Source organism: Hylobates moloch, unplaced genomic scaffold (assembly GCF_009828535.3).
Source record: "Hylobates moloch isolate HMO894 unplaced genomic scaffold, HMol_V3 SCAFFOLD_3, whole genome shotgun sequence".
In the NCBI taxonomy this organism is placed as follows: Eukaryota; Metazoa; Chordata; class Mammalia; order Primates; family Hylobatidae; genus Hylobates; species Hylobates moloch.
This window is the reverse complement of record NW_026652278.1, coordinates 41,429,058-41,452,528: the sequence shown is the minus strand read 5'-3', so window position 1 is coordinate 41,452,528 and position 23,471 is coordinate 41,429,058. Positions and strand designations below refer to the sequence as shown.

Genomic DNA, 23,471 nt, shown 5'->3' with positions numbered 1-23,471 from the left:
ACAAAAACAAAACAAAAAAATAAGCAAGGATAACAATAGTCCTCCTATGTCAAAGGAGTTCCTATCTCAAAGGAGTTTCAGTGAGAAACTATATGTAAAGTGCTTGGCACAGGGCCTGGCCCATAGGTAAATGCTGGATCATCACATTACTACAATGGCCAAAGGCTCTGATCATGAAGGTACCATCAGATAGGAAAAAAGAACAAATGGCATTACGCTGAAGTTTGGAGATATTTAGAATGCACTGTATGAAAAATCGGCAATTCACTTTGGTAGGCCAAGGCAGGCAAATCACTTGAGGTCAGGAGTTCAAGACCAGCCTGACTAATAGGGCGAAATTCCATCTCTACTAAAAATACAAAAATTAGCTGGGTGTGGTGGTGGGCACCTGTAATTCCAGCTACTTGGGAAGCTGAGGCAGGAGAATCACTTGAACCCAGGAGGTGGAGGCTGCAGTGAGCCAACATCACACACTGCACTCCAGCCTGGGTGACAGGGTGAGACACTGTCTCAAAAAAAAAAAAAAAAATCAGTAATCCGTATTATGACAAGATCATGCAAAGCCTATGGTCACCATTACAATAGGAATAATCATAACCCTACATTTATGGGATACTTTATTATGGGCCAGGCACTGTGCTATGTACTTTATATTTAGTTTCACATTTTAACTCATATGAAGCAAAAAACTAATATTATTCCCATTTTACAGGTGAAGAAATTGAGAACCAGCATGTTTATATAATTTGTTCATGATTACAAAGCCAATAACTTGCAAAGTGGAGATTTAAATACAGGCAATCTGCTGTCAAAGCTTGCTTGTGACAGAAATTATCAACCTGAACCTGGGTAAGTCACCTCACATGTTGGGACTTTGATTTTATCCTCTGTAAAATGAGCATAGTAGTCTAGAATAGGTGCTCTCAAAAGTCCCTCCTAAACTTTTCCTGACAGCAATGCTATTTAAACCCAAATTTACAACATAAAGAAAATATCTCAGCTCTAGTCCTTTTATTAAATTGATGCATAAGTAATTGTGGGTTTTGCCATTACTTTTTTGCCATAATGGTAAAACCCACAATTACTTATGCATCAAACTAATACATACCTAGGCTTCCTTGACTTATAGAAATATAGAAAGATTCACATATATAATTCCCCCCAGTGGAGTGCCTCTCTGTTCTTGAGCTCTGTTGCTGAGAGGTACATCACCAAGATGCATCAGCCTAATAGAAAACTTCACTAAGTCCCTTTGAATGGAGTCCAAAGAGAATCTTATTTAAAGTGAATTCTACCTGACAGCACCTGCACTACATGGACGTTAAGGACACATACAACAAAATTAGCTAGAACTGTAGGACCTGAGTTCAGTCACTCTACCTCTCAGGATCTCAGTTTCCCTATTTATAGAAATGAAGTGACTTTTAGATAAAAGTAATCCCTAAGAAAGCAGCCACCAAAACCCAGGGAAACCAATCAACTTCATTAGAATAAAGAAGTATCATAGTTTGTAAAACAACATTCAAATACAGTGATTGCTAGGCTGGGCATGGTGGCTCATGCCTATAATCCCAGCACTCTGGGAGGCCAAGGCAGGTGGATGACCTGAGGTCAGGAGTTCAAGACCAGCCTGGTCAACATGGTGAAACCCCGCTTCTACTAAAAATATAAAAAATTAGCCAGGCGTGGTGGCAGACGCCTGTAATCCCAGCTACTCGGGAGGCTGAGGCAGGAGAATTGCTTGAAACCGGGAGGCAGAGGTTGCAGTGAGCCGAGATCATGCCACTGCACTCCACCCTGGGCAACAAAAGTGAAACATTGTCACACACAGACACACAAAATACAGTGATTGCTTTTACAATATAAGCCATGTAAGTAAAGCTACTCAAAATCTATTGTGTTGGCAGAAACTGGCAAAAAAGAAGCAGTGCAGGGTAGAATGGGTTTCTTTAAAAATTTTAACATACATCAGAGTAGATCACTGTAGAAAGACTCTTTTATTAATAGCTCAAAAATCTGTTAAATAAAAAATAAAGTTGGTATTCTATAAAATAAACTCTGATTTAAATAAAATCACATTTGCCAGAATAAATATTTTGAAAAAGTCATCAAAACCACTTAAGATATTTTCTTCCTTTTTTAGAAAAATTATTTCAATAAATGCACATACACAAAATTCTGCACACAAGACTCAGGTGTTCTTTGTTTCTAAGACAAACTTGGTACAGTTATCAACAGAAACCAAGTCTAATATCCCAGCCAAAGCACAACCAACCTCCTCCTCTGATCCTAAAATTGCTCCAAAACCCTAAGTTTTGTTTTATGAAAAAGAAATGAGACATAATGTATATGTAATTCTTCCTGAGGCCAAATAAATAATGCTCAATTTTCAATCAAATCTGTCCTCCTACAAATCTTTTGGCCATTTTTGCCAATCCAATAGCATCACCAGGGATGGAAAGATGAGACTAAACTCAATCCAGTCCATTTGGCTCTTATTAGCATCATTGGTGAATGGTTTGCTGAGTAACAACTGGCAATCCCTATACTACTCGTCAATATCAGGTTTGAGGAAACTATGTGGATTTAATCTCTCCCTAATCCCCATGCCAAGAGATAATTCACCAATAGCTAGCTGTATTCAGAGTCAACTCCCAGAAAAAGATAACAAGATCTGTCTACATTATCAGCTCCCAAAACTCCCTATAAGATTTTAGGTTATCCTCTAAGACTGAACTCAGGTACGGAGCATGAGAATAAAGAGAGGGAATGTTAGAAAAAGAGGGCCTTTCCTACCAAATTCAGCCTCCCTGCTCTACCCCCTCCAAAAATAAGCACATAAATTCCAGAAAGCAAATTCCTCCTTTTCTCTATGAAATGAATCCCATCTTGCAACATCTCAATTTATTAAAATAAACAAACTTTAGAATGGGAAAAAATATAACTTAATATTGAAATCTTCCATTCCTGAAGGATCCTTGTGAAAATTCCTTGTGAAGATCCTCTCTTGTCAAAGTTAAAAATCATTACTCCAGCCTAGAGAGTCATGTCCTTCTCAATAACCTCATCTCTTCCTTCATGAATGGGAGCCACTCCAAACATCTGTAATGTAAAGAGATGAAGGCTGCATCTGCACCTAACACTATACCTCTCTCCAACTGTCAGCTCTACCAAGCACTCCTCAAAGGATTTTGCTTCATTTCCTTGACCATCCAAATTGGGTCTTGTTGGAGGCCTTCCCCTCTCCCGTTTTTCTTTAACTGAGCCTAGAAGCTTACAGCCAAATCAACTTCTAAGTGAAGGATAAGTGTTTGCCTGGGAGCAAAAGCCGCCTGTGAACACACACCTGCACTACGCCTTGACCAACCCAAGATGCCCAGGACACTGCCAACTGCTATGGCTGTGGACTAGATCAGAAAGCAAGAACAGAAATAAGGACACTCTTCATTTCAACCTTTTTGTCTAGGGCATTTCCTGAGTTTTTCATTGGCATTTAACACCAAGACACAGGACTCATTTTTCATTAAAGTTGCAAGACTTTCACTTTGCCCAGTTTCAAATGATGTAATTGATCTGTATTGTCTTCTTAACCCAACTGGTGAAGGACACTGCAGCTTTAAATATTTCAGTGCTAGCTAGCAAATAGACTCCATTGCAATATGGCTCTGAAGGTCACGTCCTATTGTCTCTTACCTCTGAAAAAAAAAAAAAAATCCTTCTTCTAGGTAACATGGAGAGGGTTGCCCTTAGAATTTCCACTCTTCCACCTCCTTCCCTTACACAGTTGTGAGTGTTTATTGGAATCTCACACTCATAATTTTCCCAGCAGGGGCAATATGCTGATTGTTATTAATGATTCTAGCACCTTAGCGAGACATAAACACGTGTTCACATTAGTTTAACCGAGCATATGCAACCGTCTGAAATAGCACCACTCAAGGGTTGTTAACCTCTTTAAGAGTAAAGCCAGGGTGGTTTGGGTGTGGACGGCTTGCAGGCGGCACCCTGAGCTCAGGATTGCATAACCTGAAATGTGTAGCTACTCAAAATGATAGGAATCTCAGCCTACTCATCCTGGGACTATGCCGGCACCTTGCCACATACTTGCAGCTTTCCTTGTCAAAGAAAGTCAAAATAAGAGGTACAAACACCATGAAGGGGAAAATAAACTAAAAGAAAAAGGCTTCTTCTACCCTGAAGGGACGAATACGATTCCTCCAGTAATCACAATGTTCTCCCAACCTCATCCTCCGAGAATGGAACAGCCCTAAAGAACTGGAGGCTTCGGCAGGGGAAAGAGGAGCTGGACATTGCTGCCTTTTTTAAATATAAGCGGGTGGACAATTAAAAGTCAGAGAAGGGGCAAAAGGAGCGGGGCAGGGGGAAGGAGTGTGCAGGTGCAGCAGAGCATTACCTGAAATGGCAACAGATTGTTACCATTATCGGTCCGGAAAGCGTTATCCTCCATCCAGGACTTGGAAGTGAGGGGGGCCGCGCGAGGGAACTTGGGCGGCGCGATCACGTTGCTGGAGAAGGGCTTTTTTAGCGGCGAGATGGGGTTGAGTGGGGAAGGCACCCCGACACCCACACCCACGCCCACACCGACCGCCCGGCGAGGGTCCCGGCCCGCCTGCAGGCCGCCCCAGGGGTTGGACGGTGCGCTCCAGGCTGCATTCACGCTTTGGTGCGTGTTCCAGCTGGACGAGGCCGACGAGGCGGCGGCTGCGGCAGCAGCGGCTGCAACCGCCGAAGACGAGGACGGCTTGCTGGTCATGATGGGCTGGTGGCCGTACGCCGCGGCGGCGCTCCTCTGCGCGTAGGGCGCCTGGCTGGGGCTGGCGGGTGAGCGGCGCTGCTGCGGGGGCTGCGCCTGTGGGGGCTGCGCTGGCTGTGCCGGCTGCGGCGCGGGCGCAGGCGGCGGCGGCTGCTGGTGGTGCTGGGTCTGCGCCAGGCCAATCTGCGGGGAGAAAGTGCCTCCGAAGACTGGGTTGACATGGTGCGGGAAGTTCTGGAAGAGCATGGTCCCGTTGACTGGGGTGATCCCCTGGAAGAAGCTGTCCTCTACCGCGTTGGTGGTGCCCGTGGACCAGGTGCTGCCGAAGGACGGCGACAGCGACGCGCCCGGTGCCGCGGGCTCCTGAGGCGGCGGCGGCTGCTGAGGGGGCTGATGGAAACTCAAGCCTGGCAGGAGCGGTGATTCCATCTGCATCTTGTCCGGGCCGTTGGGGGCCGGGGGGGCAGCGGCTGGGCTGAGGGCCGGCACTGCGCTGTTTTCCTCCGGCTTGGGGGTCTCTGAAGAGAGGGGCGTGGACGGGGCTTCGGATACGCTGGACTCAGGTTGGGGCTGCTGCTGCTGCTGCCGCTGCTGCTGCTGCTGGGGCTGGGGCTGGGTTTTGCTTTTGTCCATCAGTAAATCATCCTGCATGGTTTGCGCAGCTGAAACGGGAAAAAAGAGAGACGCGTTATTGTCAATGTGATCATGAATGTCCCTCGCTGAAGCGGGCGGGTGTTTCACTTGCGAAAATCCATCGCCACCGCTACTAGCCAATTGCAATGCAAATCCATAATCTCCCATTTAGAAGAACAGGTCGGGCTGTTGGGTGGGGGGTAGGGAAGGTGTCGAGCAAGGTCTCTAAAAATACTGTGAGAGCGTCTTCACCCTTTCAGATGTCTTGGTTCCTTTTCTGTATTAGTGAGAAATGTGCTTATAAGACAGAAAGACAGCAATTTCGCCACGTCTCTTTTCCCTTCACCGGAACTCAGAGCGTTCGCCCTGCAAAGAGAAACTGATTCTGGTTCCTGTTTTTTCCCAAGCACCACCCTCCCCCAGTTATTTGCATACGTCAATAAATACTGCTGCGTCCTTCAGCAAGGTTAAAAAGACACCGCACACAAGACCCTTTCTTCTCCCTTCCCCAGCTCGAACACTTTTTAAAAAAACAAAACAAAACAAAACAAAAAACCCAGTATTAGCCCTCTTGATTAGCAAACTGCCTTCTTGCGTTGGTAATTGTTTCATTTAGCTGCAGCGAACCACGAGGGAGGAAATCCTTGGCATTTGTTAGAAGGACTCAGCTGCACAATCATTCTCTGGCCTCCCAGTAGCTGCAGCTACTCCATTTTGCTAGGAGACAGTTAAAAAAAAAAAAAAAAAAAAAAACGTTTTTAAAGAAGTAAAAACCTACTGAAACGTTTGGAAGTGCTTGCTTCTTGTTACTCTAAGGATTATGGTTTTTCTGCTTATTCCCCAATTTTCTTCTCTCCAATTCTGCCGCACAAGAGATTTCTTGGCATCTCAGTGCTTCAGGTCTCAACAAGAGCCTAAGAATTTCTCTGCAGAGTGGAGAAATGCTTCTGGTTGGATTTAAGGTTAGAGAGAGAGTGCGCGCGAGCGAGCGAGCGCCTGTGAGATAGGGTGGGGGTGGGGCTTTAAAAAAACCCTCAGAGATTTAAGTAGACAGTCAAGATAATTCTGGGGTTGCCAGATTTTCAATTTTGAATCCTCCTGCTGCTGTCTTGGTCACAAGACTTTGGCAAATTTAGAATCCATTCTCTTATCACTAGTATTAGCAGCGAAACACTATGGTTTGAAGACCCTGAATTACCATATGCTAGCAAAAGTGTTAAAAATAGAGGAGTACAAAGTCCCAAATTTTCATACATTGTAATTATAGTGCATTGCCATCACTGCTTCATTTAGCCATATAAGGAGTGTATGGTATTTTCCATCTCACAGAGAAGGGCTATATTCACCTCTACCGTACAGCCTGTTTTCTTATTCAAGGATGAAAATTACTAATCACTCAAAACCCGGAGATTGCCATACATGTAGTTAGCTTGTCCTTAGAACATGTTAATTGCTTTAAATATATAAATATTACAGTGCTGAGACCCTAAAAACAAATATTTTGAAATGTTAAAGGGGCATATGACCAAACATATAATTATTTTTAGATGATGATTCAGTACAATTGCAACAAAGTTATTAATAAATTTAATGCAGTTAATTAACCCAGATACTTGGAGAGAATCTTTCTCAGGACACTTGTGAAAAGGCATTCAGATACACACAGAAGCTCTGCCTCTAGACATCCTCATGATAATAATTATTGTTAAAATCAATGTATCAGAAAATGAAAATATTAACTATTATGCAAAATATATCAGACAAGAAATGGGATTAAAAGTAGTTCTATTATTTTATTAAAGACTATCATTAAAATGGTTCATTAGTATCTTTTATTTCAAAGTTTCATACACAAAACAGTGGTGGGCTAAAGGAAATGCTTTGCAGCCACCTTGCTCTCCCTTCTATTCCTCATTCCCCTGCCTTTCCTCCCTTCAACCCCCCCAGGGAAAAAAACCCAACTCAATATAATATACAACACAGATTGCTGGCTACTACCAATAAAATCTATGTAAGATTGCTTTTATGTTCCTCAGTTCCCTTGGTCTAAAACAATGGCTTTGATCAGTATTGCAAAATACAATACAAAGAGGCAAATGAAGCTTTGATTTAGACAGCACAAAGTTCTATTGCTGCCAAAGAAGATGGTCATAGAAAAAGACATTTTCATACTTGGTTTAAACAGTGCTGCAGTAAACCATTATAATCTGAGATTTGAGTCACTTCCAGTGAGCTAGAATTGTCTTTATAATAGCCATATCATCATGGCTGAAATAGGCATTTGATTATAATTTTAATATCACTCTGCTTTTCCGGTTGCTTGTATCAGTGCTTGTTGTTAATGCCTTCAGTTTAAACTACATGCTCTTCATGGAAAAATTAATGCTGCACCTCAGCAAAAAAGCCAAAAAGTAAGCTGGACTCAGAACATTTTATAGTAGCTGTAATCAATGTTAATATATTCATTGAATTTTAAAAATTTTATACCAGGAACAACCATTTCTCTTCTCAACACTCCTTAAAAATATAAATTTCTCTTTCTGCATAAATTCACTCTGTCAAGGTCAAGACCCACCTTTAATAAATAAGACCTTTTCAAACAAAAGGTAAGCAATAGATTAACATAAAATTTACAAAGGTAGTAGTCAACGTCTCTCAGCAACTGCCTGGATAGTTTGTTTTGTGTTCTTGGGGTTGTTTTTTGTTTTTTGGGTTTTTTTGTTTTTGTTTTTGTTTTTTCTTATTTACAGCAAAGTGAGAAATAGATACCTCCTTCCCCTCCCCCACCACACACAATAGATATTCTTTTACATGCAATAACCCAATTTCAAGTAACAAAATCTTAGTAGCAGTTACCTTTGAGTGTCCAGTTTTTAAGAATCGATAAAATTTAAAAGTATACAGTATTTATTTTCTTCTTTCAGGTTGATTATGTGACCGCTCTGGCAAAAGCACTTTGACAACTGTAAGATGAGAGGGCATGCGCACACAGGGAACTGTGGGGGCTGAAGTCCTTCACAAGGTACTCGGTCTGACTTCAGCACGTTCAGCCGGGAAAGGAGGAAGTCTCACAAACACAGATTCTGAGGGGAAAAGGTTGTGTCCTGATTACATTATATCCTCCTAACCAATCTAAATCACGAGTTGTTGAAATAAAAGGGAGAAAAATAAACTGGTTTGTCAACTTGCCATAGGAAGCCAGGATAAAGGGAAATTGAATTGTAGTACTCAGAATAAATAAACCAAGCAGAGCTACCTTAAGTGGTTAGAATGGTAATGACTGGGTAGCCAGCAATAGGAATCCTACTAGAAAGAGACTGTGGTGGAGAGGAATAGGCAAGGGAGGGAGAACTACTGGAGAATGTTAGATACTTAAAATCTTACCATACTTAAACACTTAAATAATTTTTTTAAATTTTTCAGCAGAGATGGCATAAAAGAATCACTTTTAGTATAGAATGAAAAACACCTTAATATTAAATGTGATATCAACCTTGGAGGTCAGGTAAAAATAGATTTTAGTCATAAATTTTTGACATCCACCAGATTTCTTGTATTTTAGTTTTCAATGCAGGAACAAATCACTTATTTTAAGATTGTACCTGATAAGTTCTGAACCAACTCACCTCCTTATTTTTACTTGTCAAAATAAAAGTTTACCTTGCATTATTCATACAAAGGATTACTCAAATAAAATTCAACTCCTATACTAAAATAATATTTGGTGAAATATTTAAAAACAATTGTGTATGTTGCCGGGCAGGGTGGCTCATGCCTGTAATCCCAGTGCTTTGGGAGGCCGAGGAGGGCGGATCACCTGAGGTCAGGAGCCCGAGACCAGCCTGGCCCACATGGTGAAACCCCATCTCTACTAAAAATACAAAAATTAGCTGAGCATGGTGGCGGCAGCCTGTAATCCCAGCTACTCAGGAGGCTGAGGCAGAAGAATCGCTTGAACCTGGAAGGTAGAGGTTGCAGTAAGCTGAGATCAGGCCACTGCACTGCAGCCTGGGTGACAGAGTAAGATAAGACTCTGTCTCAAAAAAATAATAATAACAATTGTATATGTTTAGTGTTACACTGCATAAGACAATGACTTCTTTCTTTAAGACAAACAGTAGATACAGTTTTCTTTTCTTTTTTTTGAGATGGAGTCTCTCTGTTGCCTAGGCTGGAGTACAGTGGTGCGATCTCAGCTCACTGCAACCTCTGCCTCCTGGGTTCAAGCAATTCTCCTGCCTCAGCCTCCCAAGTAGCTGGGACTACAGGCACGTGTCACCACGCCCAGCTAATTTTTTGTATTTTTAGTAGAAACGGGCTTTCACTGTGTTAGCCAGGATGGTCTCAATCTCCTGACCTTGTGATCCACCCGCCTCTGCCTCCCAAAGTACTGCGATTACAGGCATAAGCCACCACGCCTGGTCCAGTTTCTATTAAAAACTTTTTTTTTGGTATGGTTTTTCCTATTTTAACCTCACGATTCCAAGGCTAGAATCTCACAACATATTAAAATCAACTGCTATTATCTATAGCTTCTGAGAGCAATAGTTCAAGAACCGGTTTGTTCACGTAGGCAGAAGATATTTCTTGTGGGATTTGGTTCAGTGCCACTCACCCAAGGGGTTAGCAATAAATGTCAGTTGATGACTATGCTGATTGAACTTGTAACTGAAAATGTCATCATTTAAAATTGTCTTAATTTTCTATTTCCCTTCTTCACCAATCAGAACTGAAGTATTACCAGAAACCACTGATTTGCAGCATATTGTAATCTTTGTTTCTAGTTATTTCTTAAAACAAACAAAAACCTAAGAAAAGAGTCTTTTTTTTTTTTTTTTTTTTGAGACTGAGTCTCGCTCTGTCACCCAGGCTGGAGGGCAGTGGTGTGATCTCGGCTCACTGCAACCTCCACCTCCCAGGTTCAAGTGATTCTCCTGCCTCAGCCTCTTGAGTAGCTGGGATTACAGGCGCATGCCACCATGCCCAGCTATTTTTGTATTTTTAGTAGAGACAGGTTTCACGACAGTGGTCAGGCTGGTCTCAAACTCCTGACCTCGTGATCTGCCCACCTCGGCCTCCCAAAGTGATGGGATTACAGACATGAGCCACCGTGCCTGGCCAAGAATCTATTTTTTGACCCCCTAAGATTCTAGCCTAAGTCTGCAAGAAAAGAATCATTTTGAATGAATCCACCAAAAGATCTATGTAAAACAACTAAATATTTACTTATTCCTACTGTGATGTGACCTTAGCTTATATTTCCCATTTTTTCTTTTCCTCTAGCCTCCTAAAGAAAGCTCCACTTTTGCCTAGGTGCTGTAGTCACTATTTGGATTCCAAAATTTGCAAGGATCAACTCAAGGTTAATTTTATTCCTGAAGACTTTGCTAACCTACCAAACTTTTGCCACATTTTCAAGCACTCTAACTAAAATAAAATAGCCGGGCACGGTGGCTGATGCCTGTAATCCCAGCACTTTGGGAGGCCGAGGCGGGTGGATCACCTGAGTTCAGGAGTTTGAAACCAGCCTGACCAACACGGTGAAACCCCGTCTCTACTAAAACTATAAAAAATTAGCCGGATATGGTGACAGGCGCCTGTAATCCCATCTACTCGGGAGGCTGAGGCAGGAGAATCACTAAAACCTGGGAGGCGGGGGTTGCAGTGAGCCGAGACTGCACCATTGCACTCCAGCCTGGGAGACAGGGCAAGACTCCATCTCACAAATAAATAAAATAGGCCAGGCACGGTGGCTCAAGCTTGTAATCCCAGCACTTTGGGAGGCTGAGGCAGGCAGATCACGAGGTCAGGAGATCGAGACCATCCTGGCTAACACGGTGAAACCCCATCTCTACTAAAAATACAAAAAATTAGTTGGGCGTGGTGGCGGGTGCCTTTAGTCCCGGCTACTCGGGAGGCTGAGGCAGGAGAATGGCGTGAACCCGGAAGGTGGAGCTTGTAGTGAGCCAAGATCGCGCCACTGCACTCCAGCCTGGGCGACAGAGCGAGACTCCGTCTCAAAAACAAAAACAAATAAATAAAATTAAATAAAAATACCCTTCATAACGTCTTTATAGCTTTAAGAAATGGATTTTCAAGTACTCTAAAATAAAATAATCCTTCATAACATCCTTATAGCTTTAAGAAATAGATTTTTTAAATTATTTGAAATTAGGATGTCAACTTTTTTTTTTTTTTTTGAGACGGAGTCTCACTCTGTCGCCCAGGCTGGAGTGCAGTGGCACAATCTCGGGCTCACTGCAACCTCCGCCTCCTGGGTCCAAGCGTTTCTCCTGCCTCAGCCTCCCAAGTAGCTGGGGTTTCAGGCACCCACCACCATGCCCGGCTAATTTTTTATATTTTTAGTAGAAACGGGGCTTCACCATGTTAGCCAGGAGTGTCTTGATCTACTGACCTCATGATCCACCCGCCTCAGCCTCCTAAAGTGCTGGGATTACAGGCGTAAACCACCGCGCCCGGCCTAGGATGTCAACTTTTAATCAGTAACGTAGAAATTTTTAAGTTATTCCTTTCAAAGTTATGACTTGAAATGGTTTCTCTGGGCATTTATTAATCCACCTGACTCCAAGTGCAGGTCTATTAATATGCACAACGGACAAAAATAAACTTTGGCTCTAACCCTTGTTAAACCATAATTAACACTGCCCATACTTAATGGGATTGTATTGTATTGAAAAATAAACTAATCTCTGCTTTTTTTTTTTCCCTAAAATGAGCCTCAAATCTAAAAAGAAAATGACTCGAACATAAGCACCAAGGTATAAATACGTACGAAGAAAAGAAAAAATTATCAGAGAACCCTCAACAAGAACAAAGCCCTTTTCTACTGAAATGTTGTTTTTTTACTTAACCATAAAAGATGTACCTTCTTTATTTTTTTATTTTTTTTTTTGAGACAGAGTCTTGCTGTGTTGCCCAAGCTGGAGTGCAGTGGCACGACCTCAGCTAACTGCAACCTCCACCTCCCAGGTTCAAGCAATTCTCCTGCCTCAGCGTCTTGAGTAGTTGGGACTCCAGGCACGCACCACCAAGCCTAATTATTTTATTTTATTTTTTTTATTTTATTTTATTTTATTTTATTTTATTTTATTTTATTTTATTATTTGTTTTGAGACGGAGTTTCGCTCTTGTTGCCCAGGCTGGAATGCAGTGGCGTGATCTCAGCTCACCATGACCTTTGCCTCCCGGGTTCCAGTGATTCTCCTGCCTCAGCCTCCTGAGTAGCTGGGATTACAGGCATGTGCCACCACGCCCGGCTAATTTTGTATTTTTAGTAGACATGGGGTTTCTCCATGTTGGTCAGGCTGGTGTCGAGCTCCCGACCTCAGGTGATCCACCCACCTTGGCCTCCCAAAGTTCTGGGATTACAGGCTAATTTTTATATTTTAAGTAGAGACGGGGTTTCACCTTGTTCGCCAGGCTGGTCTCGAACTCTCGACCTCAAGAGATCCGCCTGCCTCGGCTTCCCAAAGGCTGGGATTACAGGTGTGAGCCAACGCACCTAGCCAAAAAAGAGGCACTTTCTAAAATTTTATCTTCAGATCACAGAACTTCACCATAAACCACTGCCCCCCATCCTTTTTTTTGTTTTTGTTTTTGTTCTTCTTTGAGACAAAGTCTTGCTCTGTCACCTAGGCTGGAGTGCAGTGGTGTGATCTTGGCTCACTGCAACCTCTGCCTCACAGCATAAACCCCTTTCAAGTAGCCATTAAAGGCCATAAAAATACTTCGCAGAGTTAACTCACTGAGATATATGGTTATTCCTCGGTATCTTGTGGGCTTAGTTCCAAACCCCCTACCCCACCAAATATCAAAATCCATGGATGCTCAAGTAAGTTCCTTATATAAAATGGCATAGTATTTGCATATAACCTATGCACATCTATCTGTATACTTTAAATCATCTCTAGGTTACTTATAATACCTAATACAATGTAAGTGTTATGTAAATAGTTGTTATACTATATTGTTTAGGGAATAATGACAAAAAAAGTTTGTACGTGTTCAGTACAAATGCAAGCATTCACTTTTTTTCCAAATATTTTTGATCTGTGGTTGTTTGAATCAAAGAATATGTGGATATGGAACCCACAGATAAGAAAGGACAAGTGTACATGGGTCAAACACATCATTTTGAGCTTCCTTCCTTCTTTTCCTTCCCTACTTACATCCCTAGCACAATGCTTATATGTCCTGGGTAGTTGGTAGGTGCACTATACATGCTTGCTGAATATACGGATAAATGGATGGATGAATAAAGCATAATTTTTATATTACTTAAAACAGCCAGGTTCAAGTAAGTATTAAATTCATTTAGAAGAGCAATTAATTTTCCCTCAGCTGCAAGGATGGGAAGGGGAGTGGTATAAAATAGAAAACCACTTTGGCTTTTAAGATGTTCAGTAGTATGTAGACTATTTGATTATCACCATGAAATAACAGACACAAGGATGGGAAGGGGAGTGGTATAAAATAGGAAACCACTTTGGCTTTTATGATGTTCAGTAGTATGTAGACTATTTGATTATCATCACAAAATAACAGACACATACCCCGCCCTTCCACAGAAATTGTTTCTCCAAGATTATAATAGACACCCTGAGCTAAGTCCAATGGATGTTTGTCGGTCTATCTAGCTTGACCTTGCAACAACATTGACATAACTGACCACACTTTCTGGATATACAGTCATGCATAGCATTAACAATATTTCAGTCAAACCACATACACAATGGTGGTCCCAAAGATTATAATGAAGCTGAAAAATTCCAATCACCTCCTCACTTTGTAGCTGTCAATGTCATAGTGCAAAAGCATCACTCATGTATTTGTTGTGATACTGGTGTAAACAAAGCCACTGTGCTGCCAGTTTTATAAAATTATAGCACATAAGGCCAGGCGTGGTGGCTCACGCCTGTAATTCTAGCACTTTGGGAGGCCGAGGCAGGCGGATCACGAGGTCAGGAGATTGAGACCATCCTGGCCAACATGGTGAAACCCCATCTCTACTAAAAATACAAAAAAATTAGCTGGGCATGGTGGCACGCGCCTGTAGTCCCAGCTACTTGGGAGGCTGAGGCAGGAGAATCTCTTGAACCCTGAAGGCGGAGGTTGCAGTGAGCTAAGATCATGCCACTGCACTCCAGTCTGGTGACAGAGCGAGCCTCTGTCTCAAAAAAAAAAAAAAAATTACAGCATATAAAATTATGTACAGTACAAAATACTTGATAATTATAATAAATTACTGTTATTGGTTCATGTATTTACTTTTTACCATTATTTTACAGTGTACTCTTTAGTAGAAAGGTGGTGCATGCCTATAATCCCAACTACTCGGGAGGCTGAGGCAGGAGAATCACTTGTTGGGAGGTGGAGGTTGCAGTGAGCTGAGATCACGCAATTGCACTCCAGCCTCGGCAACAGAGTGAGACTCTTTCTCAAAAATAAAAATAAAAAATAAAAAAGTAAAAAATATTAGAAATTTTAAGAGTTGAAAAACGTTTATAGAATAAGGGTATAAAAAATATTTTTGGGCCAGGTGCGGTGGTTCATGCCTGTATTCCCAGCACTTCGGGAGGCCAAAGCAGGCAGATTACTTGAGGTCAGGAGTTTGAGACCAGCCTTGGTCAACATGGTGAAACTCTGTCTCTACTAAAAATACAAAAAAAATAGCTGGGCGTGGTGGCAGGCACCTGTAGTCCCAGCTACTTTGGAGGCTGAGGCAGGAGAATCACTTGAACTCGGGAGGCGGAGGTTGCAGTGAGCCCAGATCACACCACTGCACTCCAGCCTGGACAACAGAGTGAGACTCCATCTCCAATATATATATATATAATATAGCTATACAATGTATTTTTATTTTAAGCTGTTATTACAAGTGTCAAATTTTTTTTTTCTTTTGAGACGGAGTCTTGCTCTGTTGCCCAGGCTAGAGTGCAGTGGCATGATCTCAGCTCACTGCCAGCTCAGCCTCCTGGGTTCATACCATTCTCCTGCCTCAGCCTCCCAAGTAGCTGGGACTACAGGGGCACTCCACCACACCCGGCTAATTTTTTGTATTTTTAGTAAAGATGGGGTTTCACCATGTTAGCCAGGATGGTCTCCATCTCCTGACCTTGTGATCCGCCCACCTCAGCCTCCCAAAGTGCTGGGATTTACAGGCGTGAGCCACTGCGCCTGGCCAATTTTTTAAAAAAAAATTTTTAAGTTTAAAAAGTTAAAAGATTGCAATAAGCTAAGGTCAATTTTCTTGAAGGGGGGGTCAGTTTATTATTGAAGAAAAGTTCTTTTTATAAATTTAGTGTGGCCTAAGTTTATAAAGTCTACAGTAGTATATAGTAAAATCCTATGCCTTCACATTCATTTACTGCTCACTCACTGACTCACACCAAAACAACTTCCATTCCTGCAAGCTCAATTCATGGTAAGTACCCTATACATGTGTACCTTTATATATATATATATTTATCTTTTATACCTTTTTTTGTTTGTTTTGAGACAGAGTCTCACTCTGTTGCCCAGGCTGGAGTGCAGTGGCACAATCGCGGTTCACTGCAACCTCTGCCTCCCAGGTTCAAGCAATTCTCATGCCTCAGCCTCCCAAGTAGCTGGGACTACAGGCGCCTGCCACCACACACACAGTTAATTTTTTTTTTTTTTTTGTATTTTTAGTAGAGATGGAGTTTCGCTATGTTGCCCAGGCTGGTCTTGAACTCCTGAGCTCAGGCAATCCGCCCACCTCAGCCTCCCAAAGTGCTAGGATTACAGGCATGAGCCACCATGCCCAGCCTATACTGTATTTTTACTGTACCCTTCTGAAGTTTAGATATACAAATACCTACCATTGTGTTACAACTGCCTACAACATTCTGTAGGGTAACATGCTGTACAGGTTTGTAAGCTAGAAGCAAAAGGCTGTACTATACAGCCTATGTGGGTAGTAGGCTATACCATCTAGGTTTATGTAAGTACACTTTATGACAACTGACACAACAACAAAATCACCTAACAATGCATTTCTCAGAAAGTATCCCCTTTGTTGGCAAGCAACACATGACTGTACCTTCTTCCCTTTTCCTCCTTCCTTCATGCTGTCCTTTCTTAGTTTTCTAACATGTGGGATTGTACGCTCTCTCTCTCTCTGTCTTCTTTGCTAACTGACTTTAAATATTGAGTTCCTCCGGACTTCATCCCAGGCCCTCTTCTCATCCTATATGAGTTGCTTTCCCAACTATAAGGAAAGAACCAAGCTTATCTTATTGACAGCTATATTTGCAACACCTATCACCGTGCCTACCACATAAGAAATAGGAAATCAGTAAATATTTGTTGACTTAAACTTAAATTTATATACAAAGGGCCAAAAATGCCAAGGTAATCTAGGTGGCAACAAACAAACCTAGAGGACTTACACTATCAGATATCAAGACCTGTAGGTGTGGTTATTGGAACAGGATAAGCAAATAAACAGAACAAAATTAAAAGTCTAGAAATAGGTGGATCTATGTATGATCCCCAGAATTCCAAAAACAGTAACAGTAATGAAAAGATGATGCAGTAATGAAAAGATGGTCTTTTCAATAAAGGGTATTCGAGTCAACTGAATATCCATATGGCAAAAAAGAGACCTTTACACTTACAACACTATATACAAAAATCAATTCCAGATGGATTGTAGGCCTAATTGTAAAATATAAACAAAAAAGCCCTTAAAAGAAAACCTGGGAGAATCAACAATTTATTAAACAGGTCCCATCCTGGAACGGGACACCAACAGAAAGAAAAAAAGGTCGGGTGTGGTGGTAGGTGCCTATAATCCCAGCTACTCGGGAGACTGAGGCACGAGAATAGCTTCAACCCAGGAGGCAGAGGTTGCAGTGAGCCGAGATCATGCCACTGCACTCCAGCCTGGGTGTCACAGCCTGGGTGTCTCAAAAAGAAAAAAAAAAAAAAGAAGTCACAAAACCAGTAACCACAAGTAAGACAGTATTCAAATAAAAACTCACAGAATGGGAGAAAATATATGCTCTCTCTCTCTATATATATATATTTTTTCAACAAAAGACTTGTAACCAGAATATATAAAGGACTCCTACAAATCAATAAGAGTTAATATCCCCCCAAGAATAGGCAAAAGACTTCACCAAAAGATATTCAAATGACCAAAAAGCATATGAAAAGGTGCTCTACCTCACTAATCAACAAAAACAAAAAAAGGCAGAATAAAATCAGAATGGCTAAAACTGGAAAAGGCAGACAATACCAAGCATTAGCAAGAATGGGAGCAACTCCCCCTTTTTTTAAGCAACCCATTTTTCAAACAATGCTGGTGAAAGTATCATTTGGTATAACTATACAACCACAATGCAAAATCATTTAGCAGTATCTATTAAAGCTAAACATTCACAAACCTTATGACCCAGCAATTCAGCCTCTAGATATACACCCAATAGAAATGCAGACATGTTCACCAAGATATGTTCGAAGCAGCATTATTCATAATAGCCAAACCTGAAAACAACCCAAATATCCATCTATAACAGAATGGATAAATAAATTTGTGAGGGACTCATGTAATGGAATATGATAAGGCAAAGATAATGAATAGATGCCAACATTTTTTATTTTTATTTTTTGTAGCTGGGACTACAGGTGCCTGCTACCATGCCTGGCTAATTTTTGTATGTTTTTGTAGAGATGAGGGTTTTGCCGTGTTGCCCAGGCTCATCTCAAATTCCTGAGTTCAAGTGATCCTCCCACCTCGGCCTCCCAAAGTGCTGAGATTACATGTGCGAGCCACTGTGCCTGGCCTGACTCCAACTGTATAAAACAGCATACACAAATTGCATGAATGCAATGCTGAGTGAAATGCCTGATGCAAAAAAGTATATACTACATGCTATACGATTCCACTTAAAGTTCCTTTTTTTTTTCTTTTTTTTTGAGACAGGGTCTCGCTCTGTTGTGTAGGCTGGAGTGAAGTGGTGTGATGACAGCTCACTGCAACCTCCAACTTAAAGTTATAATAAAACTAACTGACAGTATTAGAAGTCAAGATAGTAATTGCCTTTACAGGGAAATAATGATTGCAAGGGAACATAAAAGTGGACTTCAGTGATGCTGGTGACATACTTATTCTGTTTGTTGAACTGGGTGTTCACTTTGAAAATTCAGAAAACTAGGCTGGGCACGGTAGCTCACGCCTGTAATCCCAGCACTTTGGGAGGCCGAGGCAGGTGGATGACAAGGTCAAGAGATCGAGACCATCCTAGCCAACATGGTGAAATGCCATCTCTACTAAATATACAAAAATTAGCCAGGTGTGGTGGCACACGCCTGTTGTCCCAGCTACTCGGGAGGCTGAGGCAGGAGAATCACTGGAACCCGGGAGGTGGAGGTTGCAGTGAGCCGAGATCGCGCCACCGCACTCCAGCCTGACAACAGAACAAGACTCTGTCTCAAAACAAAGAAAATTCAGAAAACTAAACACTTATTTTTTGTGTAATTTTCTGTACATGTTATACAGTACTTCCATAAAGCTTACAAAAACACAAATAGAAAAATTAGCCAGGCATGGTGGCATGTGCCTATAGTCCCAGCTACTTGAGAGGCTAAGGTGGAATCATCACCAAAGCCCAGGGAGTTTGAGGCTGCAGTGAGCTGTGATTGTGCCACTGCACTACAGCCTGGGTGACAGTGAGACTCTGCCTCAAAAAAATTTATTAAAGTTTACAAAACACATAATATATTCGTAAAGGTAAAGAGAAAAAAATAGTACCATCTGGCCAAATAGGAGGGGGAGCCTTAAGTCTGTGTCATCTAAGCTAAAGAAATAAACTAGGGGTTCCCTATGTGCCAGGCTGTACTAGAGGCACCAAATGTAAAGATTTGAGTTTGAAAAGACTCAAAATTCTGTGGCCAGGCATGGTAGCTCATGCCTGTAATCCCAGAACTTTGGGAGGCTGAAGTAGGAGAATCGCTTGAGCCCAAGAGTTTGAGACCAGCCTAGGCAATATAGGGAGACCTTATCTCTACAAAAGATTTAAAAATTAGCTGAGCATGGTGATGTGCACCTGTGGTCCCAGGTACTCAGGAGGCTGAGGTGAGAGGACTGCTTGAGCCCAGGAAGTTGAGGCTGCAGTGAGCCATCATTGTGTCAATGCACCCCAGCCTGAGCAACGGAGTGAGACCCTGCCTTAAAAAAAAAAGAAAAAAAAAAAAGATGCAAAGTTCCTTGACTTCAAAGAGCTCACAGTGTAAGAAAAGAAAAATTCAAATAATTTTCGTCAATTATTCAATATTCCCTAGGTAACCTAGAAAGCTTTTAAAAATGTTAAAAGCTAAGGGAATTTACATGCAGGAAGTCCACATCTTCTGAGTGATGATCTGTTAAGTAATTCTAGACATGACTAAGTTTGAGAACAGAATAAGAGAAAAGGGAGCAAAAAGGTAGCCAGGTGAGCTACATGTGGCTTAGTGGACAATCTGGAGAGCACCTTGGGTTTTTTTTATGTTTCTCACTCTCTCTTTGTTAGTCTTGGGTTAATTCGTTTCATTCACTCCATAATTTTATGAAGGGCCTCCTGACCACAAAGTAGCAATTCCAATTTTACCTCCCTTTTTTATAGACCTTGTCTCTAACATTTTTCTTTTTATACAGACAGAGTCTTGCTCGCTCAGTCACCCAAGCCAGAGTTCAGTGGCACGATCATAGCTCTCACTGTAGCCTTGATCTCCTTGGCTCAAGAGATCCTCCCACCTCAGTCTCCCAAGTACCTAGGACTACCGGCATATACCACCACACCCAGCTAATTTTTCTTTCCTTTTTCCTTTTCTTTATTTTTTTATTTTTTATTTTTATTATTATTTTTTTTTCTGGCGATGGAGTGCTGCCACATCACCCAGGCTAGTCTCAAATGCCTGGCCTCCAGTTATTCTCCCGCCTTGGCCTCGCAAAGTGTTAGGATTACAGGCATGAGCTGCTGCACCCAGTTCTCTTGTCTGTAATTCCTAAAAGAATACTGAGGCTATTAGCTAGTAATGTCTCCAATTTCCCTACTGCCCACCAGCAAGCCCTCCCTTACAAACTTACCTGTATTCCCTTCCATATTCCCTTTCCTCCTTTCTCAGAGGAAGCTGAGTCTCCCTACAAGACCACAATTAATCCCTCCATCTGTGGTCTAGAACCCATTCCTTCTAGTTTCCTTGAGACCTAGCTCATTAGTTTAATTATTCTCAACTCTCTCATTCCCATTCCTGGCAGGTTATTTGAAAGAAACCTCTAGATCTCAGTTAACTTCCTTACTTCCAGTTAACTCCCCAACTTACTGCAATCTGGCTTCTGCCCCTACCATTCTACAAAAATTGCTCTTGGTACTGACATTATCAAAGTCACCAATGACCAACTCACACTTTTCAAGTCCTATTTTATTTGTGCATTCTTCATAAAACACTTCTGATAAGAAGAATTGTAAGATGCCTTCCCAAGATTCCAGGCTAGAAGCTAAAAAAGAACCTACATCCTATAACTGCGATTATTCCAACCAGAAGGCACTTGATGATGGATTTCTCCCAAGAGCTTCTAGATGAGAACTCGGCGGGGCCACCATCTTGATTTCAGCCTATTAACACCCTGAACAAAGAACCTAACCATGGTGCACCACACTTCTGACCTATGGAACTGTTAGTTAATAAACGTTGTTTTAAGCCATTAAGCTTGTGATGATTTGTTACACAACAGTAGCAAACTAATACAACACTATTCCATTTTCATTTAAGATACTGCTCTCTTGTATCTTTACTTATCTCTTAATGTTTCTTCTCAATCTTCTGCCCCCTAAATACAGTCTCCCCCAGGGTTCTCCTAATTCTGTATACTCTCCCTAATCAATGTTATATTCATAAAGTTCACTACTGTTTAGGTCTCCGGATGAAATGTTTTTAATAAGCTACAGACCGCTTTTAACTATTTCTCTATCAGAAGATCCTATTAGCACCTCTTCTCCCATAAATTTGCTTCTGCATTTATATTTGGTTAACTTATCCTATTTAATGGCACCACCATCAATGTAGTCACACAAGTTAGGAACCTGGACATGACTCTTCCTCTTTTCCCTGAAAGACAAGTCTAACTGGTTGATAAAACTTGTTAATCCTGCCTCCTAAGTTTCTGAATGACATCCCATCGTCTTTATTCACAACCAGTATAATATTGTACCTGAACTATAGCAGTGATCTCCTAATGTCTCTCGTCTAGTATTCTCACAAATGTGGCCTCCATACTAAATCCTGAGTAATCATTCGAACATAGTTTTACCATGTTATGCCCCTTCCTAAAACTCTCTAATAACTTTTCCCTTGCCATGAGGATAAAACACAAACCTTTTTTTTTTTCTTTTTTTTTTTTGAGACGGAGTCTCGCTCTGTCGCCCAGGCTGGAGTGCAGTGACGCAATCTCGGCTCACTGCAACCTCCGCCTCCTGGGTTCAAGCGATTCTCCTGCCTCAGCCTCCTGAGTAGCTGGGACTACAGGTGTGTGCCACCACACCCAGCTAATTTTTGTATTTTTAGTAGATGGGGTTTCACCATATTGGCCAGGATGGTCTCGATCTCTTGACCTCATGATCCGCCCACCTCAGCCTCTCAACTACTGGGATTACAGGCATGAGCCACTGTGCCCAGCCAAACTTAACTCTTCTACACATACTCTTCCCAGCCATGCCAACCTAACTCAAATGTCCACTATTTGAAGCTTTCCTTGACCATGTAAGCAGAATTGCTGATTCCTTCCTTTATACAACTCTGTAATACACATATATCTCTATTACAGTATTTATTCTTCATATTTCAGTGTAATTATTTGTTTACACATCTGCCTTTCCTAGAAGACCTCCAGGGTTGGGACTATATTCATCTTTGTAACCCAGGTACTGGGCCTAAAACATAGAGATATTGGATAAAAGTTTATCAGATCAAAGAACAGATACCTTTTATCCCAATTTGTTGAAATGTAAAGCACTTCTTTAAGTTAACATTAGACAAAGAGAAGTTCTATGGATTCTATTGCCATAGAATGTGTTCCAAAAACCCTATGCTTAATAATACAAAGTTTAATGTTTACAAAGACATTCCATATTGAAATTCAGTATAATTTACCTTTCTCCTGTTGGAGGATATTTGATTTGTTTCCAAGTTTTCACTATTTTCCAAACTGACTGTTTCCTTGAGCCATATTTCTAATGAAGAAATTGCTCAATTGGAAGGCATAACATTGATTTTGATACATATTAACAAATTACTTTAATTTTTTTTTTTTTTTTTTTTTGAGGCCAGGCCTCTGTCTCCCAGGCTGGAGTGCAGTGGCACCATCAGAGCTCACTGCAGCCTCATCCTCGCAGGCTCAAGTGATCCTCCTGCCTCGGTCCCCCAAGTAGCTGGGATTACAGGCTTGGGCCACCACACCCAGCTAATTTTTTGTATTTTTAGTATAGATAGAGTTTTGCCATGTTGCCCAGGCTGGTTTCAAACTCCTGGGCTCAGGCAATCCTCCTGCCTTGGCCTCTCAAAGTGCTGGGATTACAGGCGTGAACCACCTTGCCAACAAATTGCTTTAGAAAGCTTGCAGCAGTGTATACTTCCACTAGAAATTAGCTTCTATGTAAAAACAATGTATAAATAGTATTAAAAAACAGAATCCAGTTCCTGATAATGTAATAATGTAGAAAAGGATCTCAACTCTTTTTTTTTTTTTTTTTTTTTTGAGATGGAGTTTCACTCTTGTCACCTAGGATGGAGTGCAGTGGCACAATCTCAGCTCACTGCAACCTCTGCCTCCTAGGTTCAAGTGATTCTCCTGCCTCAGCCTCCTGAGTAGCTGGGATCACAGGCACCCACCACCACGCCCAGCTAATTTTTGTATTTTCGCTAGAGATGGGGTTTCGCCATGTTGGCCAGGCTGGTCTCGCACTCCTGACCTCAGGTGATTTGCCCACCTCAGCCTACCAAAGTGCTGGGATTACAGGCATGAGCTATCATGCCCGGACTC

General features: G+C 41.7%; 1 protein-coding gene across 14 annotated transcripts in view; it reads right to left on the bottom strand.

Moving 5' to 3' along the window:
* Positions 1-23,471, bottom strand: part of CPEB3 (cytoplasmic polyadenylation element binding protein 3) — a 241,514-nt gene that overhangs the window by 183,483 nt on the left and 34,560 nt on the right. For 10 of the 14 annotated variants that reach the window (XM_032136767.2, XM_058436214.1, XM_058436213.1 and 7 more), the window contains exon 2: positions 4,415-5,436. In XM_032136767.2, the coding sequence (XP_031992658.1) occupies positions 4,415-5,425 (1,011 nt within the window). In that variant the 5' untranslated portion in view covers positions 5,426-5,436. Of the gene's footprint in view, positions 1-4,414; positions 5,437-5,659; positions 5,857-6,185; positions 7,133-8,263; positions 8,390-23,471 lie in introns of those variants that run through there. The other 4 variants (XM_032136750.2, XM_032136783.2, XM_032136773.2 and 1 more) reach the window with 3 other exon arrangements.